The sequence below is a fragment of the Glandiceps talaboti genome, chromosome 9 (genome assembly GCF_964340395.1).
Source record: "Glandiceps talaboti chromosome 9, keGlaTala1.1, whole genome shotgun sequence".
NCBI classification, from domain to species: domain Eukaryota; kingdom Metazoa; phylum Hemichordata; class Enteropneusta; family Spengelidae; genus Glandiceps; species Glandiceps talaboti.
This window is the reverse complement of record NC_135557.1, coordinates 19,560,823-19,570,794: the sequence shown is the minus strand read 5'-3', so window position 1 is coordinate 19,570,794 and position 9,972 is coordinate 19,560,823. Positions and strand designations below refer to the sequence as shown.

Sequence of the window (9,972 nt, the reverse complement as noted above, 5' to 3'; positions counted from 1 at the left end):
TCAACGCTCTTGTATTAGTGAAAAATTGTAAAGTGATTTATTGTAATTTTGTTTGTTTGTTTGTTTGTTTGTTTGTTTGTTTGTTTGTTTGTTTGTTTGTACGTTCGGTTACAGTTCTTCAGCGGGCGAAACAACCGCGGCAGATACGGAGAGAATCAAAACTCCTACACGTTTGGTATTGTAAAACCAGGTACGTGGATAGACTCTAAAGTCAATTTTAAAATAACCAAAGTTCTTGGTACGGTCCCATGTCGAATGTATGGTTGGAGTAGGCTTAATAGTCGAGCTCTGTCCCTTTCAGTGAAACACAGACTCTGCAAAAATCATTTGATCAAATTGTTAGCTGTATAGATATTCAGCGCCATTGTTGGTGTCTACTGAACCTTGTATGACCCGGTAGTCAATTGAGTCGTACGTTTATATTGGTATTACAGCTTGTGTACAACATTGATATTGTCACAAATCTCGAAGCAAGTCTTTTTAAATTTTAGGGAGGCATCCTATACTATGACCGTGACCTACCGTGACCTTCAAGGACTCCCGAGTGTCTCATTCTAACAAAACATTTGTGTATATACTATAACTCATGACCCATCTCTGTCAACTTTTCAGTTCAAGGTCGCGTACTACTGAGATGTGCACAGACTATCGGATGCCTTGTTGTTTGTATTGGGATATTGACGTAATGACGTTCATGTAGTGTAGTCTTGTTCGGATTAAAACGCTGCGTCGATACTATTCTGGAAATAAAACTAAGTAAAACTCAGGGTGTACACATACCTCTCATGTATAACGATGTGAAGACTAAAACTATTAAGTGAACCACAGCTAATGAAAGATGAATGTCGGCTGTTACTGGTGGTCCTTACTCGTACATTGATGTCCACAACGAGTTTGAGCTACGTAATTTGCATATTATTTACATGTACCTCACTTTGGATTTATTTGAGAAGCGTCTGCAGTCGTAAGCGAGCAGGTCTGTTTTGAAATATTTGCGGCGTTCTTTCAATACTTTAATGAATATGTCTTCACACAAAGAATATTTTTTTGAAATCATTGTGTGTAGCTATTTGCAAAGTTAAGGGGAGAAAATTTGATTTCTGGGGGGGGGGGGTATGGAGGAAGTAGGTATGGGAGCAAATTTTTTTTCCAGTCAGAGTCAGTCCTGCATCAATTTCAATTTTCAAATGGAGTAACAGTGCAATTTATTTTTAATTAGTCATTAAGTTTGTAATGCGTTGTTCATACCTATACCACGTCACAATGGTTCACAACTGTACCTCTAAATAACTTGTTCTGTGCAAGTAGAAGAACTAGCAGTTAGTATGAAAGACGTCTGCCTACCAACCATACTTCTGCTACTTAAATTTGTATGTACAAAAGATGACTGGTAAAATTACAACTTTAAATTATTGAACAGTTCCAAAATCAACTCTGATCAGTACTTAACCTGCTTTTCTTTGAATCAACCAATTCCTCTAAGTTCTCAGGGAAGATATTATTTTTTGTATTTCGTTATATTTGTTGTTCCTCAATTTTCATTGTCAACTTGAGAAAGATTTATTTGTACATCTGTATAAGAGATTTATATTGAAAGAAAAATATATTGATTTTAATACGTTTATTGACTCCTGTCTTGTTTTTTAAATTGTCTTAATTTACAGAAGCCAAATAGTCACCTTCAGATATTGACTGTGTCATTGAGATATTGCAACAAAAATCCTGAAATATATTTTCTTGGGTCAGAAAAGGAAAGAAAAACTTTGTGTGCACTTGGGTTTAAAGCAGAGCTATATAGTGCATGCTTTAATGATAAGTGCTGGAAAAAAACAGGACTTTATACTTGTATTAAAAACATTTGCACCGCCAAAGAATACATGAGAATAAGGTTTCCAAACTTGCTCATTTCTGGTGCATTGTGACAAATTTTTTTTTCACTTCTGTCTGTTATGACAATGTTTTTTTTTTCTCAAGCCATTACAGGATCAAAATTCTTTTTCTGGTTCACCTGGAAACAAATGTTTTTTCTCAAAATCCTCCATCTCCCCCCCCCCCCCCAGAAATCAAATGGTTCTCCCCTAATAATAGGGACTTGATGGCTATTTTTGAAAGAACACAACACGCAATAGTTGGATAAAACAACTTTCGGTCACTTTTTTGACATACAAGGTATAACAAGAGTTTTAACTTCGACGACAACACAATCGATATATTTGTCTACAGACCCCTCTGTGCATAATGGTGACCACTGGCGTGAACGTGAACGTGATCGTGCACAAGTAAACACGTATGTATGTATGTATGTATGTATGTATGTATGTATGTATGTATTGATGGATGGATGGATGGATGGAAGGATGCCTGCCTGCCTGCCTGTCTATGTGCGTGCGTGCATGCATGTATGTATGTATGTATGTATGTATGTATGTATGTATGTATGTATGTATGTATGCATGTATGTATGTATGTGGGTGCGAGATGCATTCGTACGCATACATACACACTCGCATGCACGTGCGAACGCAAGCACACACACACACAAACACACGCACACAAACATGTATACAGGTATACATTTATGCATCAAATAATACTAAAAGAGCACTAACTGTCTCGATGAGTCTTGGTAGTAAGCATATATAATGTATTGAAACTTATTGGGTGAAATACATACATATTTTTTATCGTATTATTACTTTGACTATTAAACAGTAATATTAAATGAATCCATAGTTGCCAAAATATGCAAATGCTACACGTTATAACTCTGGTAGTAAGTCCCAACCTAACTTACCTCCTAAAATAACGAAAGGGCAAACAGAAAATTGTACTTGAATTTCCAAACAAAGCTGGTTATTATGAATATAAACAAATACAAAATATTGTTGTCAAAACGTCAGTACAATTTACAATTATCTTTTCTTCCTTTTTCAGTTTGGCAATTTCAATTTTGACACAAGACAATATGAATCTTAGTCGCGATTATTTTTCACGTATTCTATGATGACAATATTTTTCTATTATTTAAGTTACATCTTTGGTTAGACTAGTATTAATACTTGTATTGAATTAGGAATTATATACATAGATTATTAATTATTTTTAAAAGTAGCTATATAAATAAGGATTGAATATTTATTTTGAATTTAAAATTTACAAAACAATTTTGACATGGTATCGTACTTCAATGTGAAACGACACAGCCCATGTCTGTGATCGTGTAACTCAAGACATTGCAAAAGATTAATAAAAGTGTAAAATGTTTGTTATTGTAAGTAGAGTAGCAAACATTTTATGCAATTTCTGTCATTTTGGAAAATATTGAGTTACAAACACAGACTATTTTTTTTTGTTTCACATTAAATTGTGAAGAAGGAAACCATGAGAAAATTATCTTATAAATTAAAAAATCCAAAATAAATACCCAATCCTCATCCATATGGCCACTTTAAAACCAATACCATTACTAAACTAAATAATTATTTTTGTGGTACGTTGGCCAGATGAGGATCATTGTTACTGCCGTAACAATTCTACAAATGAAAATGTGAAAGGTGATTTTAATAATTAGTATAACGTTTGTATTAGTGGTTTATAATTTATACATTTATAATGTTGTGATGTTTACAGCTGTATGCCAAAAACAGGAGGTTTATATTTTGGGTGAAAAGTAATATTTCATAATAGTAAGCCACACTTTATCAATGGATGGTCCATTCAATATCTCAGTTATATTAACATATCACAACAATTATTTAAGCTTATGTCTATCCTAGTTAGCTGGAAGCTCGGTTTCATTTGCTGTATCTCATAGTAACCCGTATGTCTTCAAAAGTTCCTTGGATTAATGACAAGATCATAAGGTTTGGGTACAAGAGTGAGTCCTAAAGTGCCCTCAGTATCTGGTCTTTTGACACCAGTTGGTAATTCAAATTTGAATTGGTGTATCATGGATGTGAAATAGAGGAATAGTTCTTGTTTTGCCAGTTTTTCACCCATACACATCCTACGACCTGTGAGCGAGAGCAAGATGGGAAATAAACATGGTTAAATGAAGCAAATTATTTCAATTAAATTTGATTCAGGTAAATGATTTCCCAAAAGAGTAATTGCATAAAACACATTCAATAAGTAGTTAGGTATTGCCATGTTTGTCTTTCTATGAAAAATTTAGTTGCATAAGTAAATTGAAGTAACTGTCCATTAAACATTTATTGCCTGGCTATGAGGGCACTAGTAGACACCTATTACCCCAAGGACTGTTATGCAGCAACTATATGCCGTGGCTGAAAGGTAATATAAATAATTATATCAGGGGTAATATGACATTTACTAGTGCCTGAATAAGGTCAAGCAATAAGTGTTTTATTATAACACATTACATTCCCAGGCACGTATTCCTTCTACAGCAAAGTGAATCACCTTTAGAACTGCAGTGTAACCGTAACAGTGCCCTAGGGAATATGCAACTTGAGGTCACTATGGGTCAATGGTCTATAAAACGTGATACAATCTAAACCAATCACTGATGATTGTATAAAATCGTGTTATAATATCAAACATTTTCTTAGTTTTTTAATAGATCATTTTTAAAGTAGATATTATAATAAATCTATGTTAAGATAATATTCTTAGAGAAGACAGAAATGACTAAGTCACTTTGAAGCTTAAGGTTCCAATAAACAAGGTCACAATGTATACAGTACAGGTACCATTATGTGGCTATATATAAAATTCCTTATCAAACTACTGGCGACATATGAATCAATACGAATTTGAGATCAATGTAACCTACCAGCACCAAAAGGGAGAAAGCTTTCATGTTTCTTCACAGAATTATTTTCGTCATCATAAAATCTGTAAGGATCAAACTTGTCAGGTTCTGGCCAAGCCGCAGGGTCATGATGCACTGACCTGTGAATAAATCCAATGATATGACTTACAATATCGTCAGTTGCGGTAATGAATTAATTAGCGACCTGAGTGTCAATATGTGCAGATAATAGTTTTGTTGTGGTCACGGCTTCCTTACAAAAGTAAAACCACTAAAGTTTGAGGGCAGTGTTTAGAAGTAATCTACTTTATTATATATGTTTTACGTGTAAGAGTGACAGACATTTATATGATACTGTAAAAATATCTCACAATCATCTATATCACCTGTATTATGCTACGCAAGGGAAAGTAAAGATACAGCTTTATCTGACTGTCTGTCTGTCTGTCTGTCTGTCTGACTGTCTGTCTGTCTGTCTGTCTGTCTGTCTATCTGTCTGTCTGTCTGTCTGTCTGTCTGTCTGTTTGTTTGTCTGTCTGTCTGGCGGGCTGGCTGGCTGTCTGCCTACCTGTCTATTCGTCTGTGCATTTATTTGTATGTATGTATGTATGTATGTATGTATGTATGTATGTATGTATGTATGTATGTATGTATGTATGTATGTATGTATGTGTGTGTGTTGTTTTTTTTTTTGTGTGTGTGTGTGTGTGTGTGTGTATGGATGGATGGATGGATGGATGTAGGTATGCTATATATCATGTCACAGGGTCTATACAGGACCTGTTACAGACATATCATGTAATCTGACTGTGAATTTCTGGCTCTATATTTGTTTTTCACAAGAAGTGGTTTTTTCATGAAGTAGCCAGTACACCAAGACAATAACGTGACGAATATATCCCTAGCACAAACAAATAACAAGTATACTTCTATAAGAGGTAACTACCTGATACATTGTTTAAGTAGTTCATTAGTTGGGTACTCACCATAAGTTAGTCACAATAATAGTTCCCTTCGGTATAGTGTAATTCTGAATTGTGGCATCCTTCAAAGCTGCATGTGATATCCCAAGGGGTGACACAGAACCAACCCGTTGAATTTCCAGCAATACTGCTTTGGTGAATGGAAGATTGATTTCATCATTCGATATTGGACGACGACTTTCTCCAACTACCTGTACACATCAACATGATGAAACATAGTGTTACCGTTGTGCTATGATATTTATTACATCACATTACATGACATTACATGACATTACATTACATTACATTACATTAATGTGTGAAAATTACACTAATTACACAAAGTTCATTGCTCATGCAATTGCTTATGACAATACCTTACCTGATTAATTTCTCTGAAAACCTGTTCTTGTATATCAGGGTAGAGTATCATAAACAGTAATGCCCATCTCAGAGTCGTCGCTGTAGTTTCTGTTCCAGCAATAAACAATTCACTTAGGGCCTGTTTCAGCTCACTTTCTGAGAATCTTTCGTTGTCTTGAGTTTGTGCCTCAACCAGATATGCATCGATGAAGTCTCTGGTATTGCTTGGCTCCAGGGTAGCCTTGTGTTCTGCGATCTCTGTTTTACAAAACGACTGGACTTTTTCAAAGTGATAATTATGTTCCTTTATAACTTTTCCCTTAAACAGTCTCAACAGAGGAAAGAAATTTGCATCTGCTATTTTCAAACTTAGTTCAACCCATCTTGAAAAGGAATGGACAAGGCTTTGGAATTGTACATCATCATATTCAAAACGTCTTCCGAATGCAATGCTACCAATAACATTTGCGACACTAACGTGGAGAAGGTTACCAAGACAACAAGGGTTTCCCTCCAATTCCTGAAAAGACGGTAGCGCAATTATATTAGTACCAAGTTTGTAAATATGTATGTATGTATGTATGTATGTATGTATGTATGTATGTATGTATGTGTGTATGTATGGCTCAGTGGAAGGATTTAAGTAATGATCACTTATACTTACCCTTAGCTCCCATACCAGCATATCTACTTCTTTTGTTATTATAGTTTCCATACTAGATTGTCCGAAACCAAATCGCCTGAGGATTGTATGTAAAACTCGTCGCCAGTGTAAATAGCCATCAGTCAGATATCCATTTATAATACCTGAATTGAAAAACAAAAATCTTCCTTAGGTACCTTTAAACGTATTATTATAAGAACAATATTGAATGCATCATCATTGTAAACAAAACTACGAATAAAATTGTGTTTTTAGTTTGTTAATGGTAGTCATAGTGACATTGAAAGGGAATAAATTAGCATAAAGAAGAGGGTACTGCACAAGAATACCAAATATATGTATAGTATGACAGTTTTCGTAAAAGTAATGACACATACTTAAATCACAACACATGATATCAATGATATGTGAGTACTCATAATTTTGAATAATTCTTAAATCTCTCATTTTTACCTTCCATAAGGAAGGTTTTAATATAGCGATGAAGTCTGTGTGTGTGTGTGTGTGTGCGTGTGTGTCTGTGCGTGTGTGTGTGTGTGTGTGTGTCACGATTTCCGAAAAAAACGGCTGCAACAATTCAAATGAAATTTCATAGACATCTTCCGTAGAGTAATGGCAAGAACTGTTTAGGTTTTGGTATTAATATAATGAATATTAATGACCAATTTGAGTAATTAATCGATTTATAAAGTTGGCATCAGATTCAGATTCAGATTCAGGTAGCGTTATGAACGTTATATTGAGCGTCAGATGGCCTCAGATCCGAAGACACCCGACGGACTCAAACCTGAAATAATACTGTTGAGTCTACAGGGAAGGATTCTGCTTCACTGCCGTCGGGTGTATTTGGATCTGAGGCTAGCTATCTGATGCTCAATATGACGCTACCTGAATCTGAATCTGACACCAACTTTATAGCTCTACACTGAGAAAGACTCTGTTTTCAGGGGTTTCTTACGTGCCAACCTTATTTTGTGTTTCCCTTTGATCTGCACTTTGCATTAGCTGGAAAAACACAAGAAAAAAGAAGACCGAGGCAAGGTATTTAAGTGATTCAAACTCCCCAGAAAACATCTTTTTTCTTGGCCTTAAAATAAGTTTACAATGAGCGCGGAGTTCACAAACAGGTGAAATATTTATCATCATTTCAATTTCGTCAAATATGGACTTATCATTTTCAAATTTCACACACTAATCCGCAGATGAATAAAGAGAAATCGTGTCTTTTTAGATTTTCGATTAGAAATTTAGGAAGTAAACTGACCTCGAACCGTCTCCTTTTTAACGTGTTCTTTTCTGATTTCTCTCGATAACAAACTACCGCTGTTTGTTGCAAGGCTTGTACATAATCATTTATCTAGCTCTGTATCTCAGGATATAAATACACTCTCACATATTTATCAAGTGTAATAATCTATAATTTATACCCAAATCATGTGTGTGGTCAAAATATAGCCTACGAAGAAAATTTCGCGACAATGTATCAATAATGGAGACCTATTCATTGACCTCTATGTAATTAGTGTACAGTGAGGGGGTGCCACTCAACAAAATCTTGACAATTTGTGTGTGTAAACTCGTGGTGGGACAGAAGGAAGTTCAACACGCACATGCCATATCCTGGGTATGTAGGGGGTCACGAAAGCTGAGTAAAGTCGAGGATGGCAAGCTTTCCTGTGCTGAGAATAGGAGGCATGGCGGGCATTTCAACAACATTTTCGACAACTAACTTTCATTGGGACTTGACGAATCACAGATATCGAGCTAAATTTCTTGCATAAATCATGAAATTCCTTACGGAAGGCATTCAGTTCAAATCTGGTTAAGAATTTAAGCTTACCTTCATGCTTTGGATTAAATTGTTCAATGGACCAACGCGTTGGACGATCAGCAAAGTCATCCCCACTCTTTATCATAGCCTCCTTGATTGCAGAAATACCATTTAGGATAACAAGTACACTATTTCCAAGCTTAATACTGTACACATTGCTATATTTCTTAGCCAGGGTAGTCATATCCTTATGAGCTGAATGTCCAACATGATAGCCAATGCTACCAATGATAGGAAAACCCCATGGTCCTGGAGGAAAGTTCTTGCATGGTGGCGTGTAGTATCTGACGCATATTATTATCAATGCAGCCAGTAGAAAGAGAAAGGGTGCAGAAAAGAATCCTATATCTAGCATGATGATTTGGTCTGCCTAGTTCACTCTTGTACTGATCTACAAGTAAAGTATATTTGACTCTTAGACACTGTAATAACAGTCACAATATTAATTACTTTGCCGAATAAATAACAGATGTACGGAGACCACTATAGTGAGTTTGTAACGTAGACACTTCAATAACTTTGGTGATAAATTATGCATTATCTTATATTTGTTTCACGTCGGATCACCCTCTTTACATTTAACGTGAGCATGCGGAATAAGTAATCAGATTTATGCAAATATATTCATTATTATGCAATTTTGCCAAGAGTAAGTCAAATACCTTCTGATCGGTGAATGTGATAAATTATGGAAATTAACCTGCCATGGCCAAATTCTCCCAAATAATCATTGTGTATTCGCCATAGTTAATTATGCAATCACATGTATACAATGTGCACAGCATAATTAAATTACATATTAAATAAAACATTCTGCGCTGTCATACTCGGAATTTTAACCTACACTACCTGCAAGTAGGGTTTTCGATTAGACAAAAAAAACCCAATATATTCCCTCAAAATTGTTAAAATATCAATAATTATATATTGTACATGACAATGAAATGTGTAATGTATCTATAAGTAGTGGTGGTGGGGGCGCTGATTTTTGGATGCGGTCCCAAAATTAATTTGATTTTATACATTGCACCATACTTACATTGCAACATACGAATCTTGTTATCTTCCAGTATGTAGATTGTGGCATTAGATGACCTAATTAGGTTGTCGTTTATGTAACACGTGACTTAAATATCCAGGGACACTCGAACCATAGAACTACCAACCACACTACGACTTCGATCAATTCCCCGTAGGTTTAACTTGTAGGATATAGTTAACCGACTCCCGTGGCGTAGTGGTTAGAATTCATGTCTGGAGGTCATGTGTTTGAATTTCACTGGAGAAGGGCGTACTTTTGTCAAACCCAGAGTGTATAACTATACAGTGACTATTATAAGGGCGTTGACATGTTTATGATTCATATTAACCCAAT

The 9,972-nt window shown here is 35.4% G+C and overlaps 1 protein-coding gene across 1 annotated transcript; it reads right to left on the bottom strand.

The window, feature by feature from the left end:
• Positions 1–6,246: 6,246 nt before the first annotated feature.
• On the bottom strand, positions 6,247–8,952 carry LOC144439925 (cytochrome P450 2J6-like). Its single transcript, XM_078129157.1, has 3 exons — positions 8,607–8,952; positions 6,767–6,909; positions 6,247–6,360 (listed from the first exon to the last, which is right to left on the bottom strand). The coding sequence occupies exons 1-3, from the start codon at positions 8,950–8,952 to the stop codon at positions 6,247–6,249; spliced, it is 603 nt and encodes a 200-aa protein (XP_077985283.1).
• Positions 8,953–9,972: the final 1,020 nt, after the last annotated feature.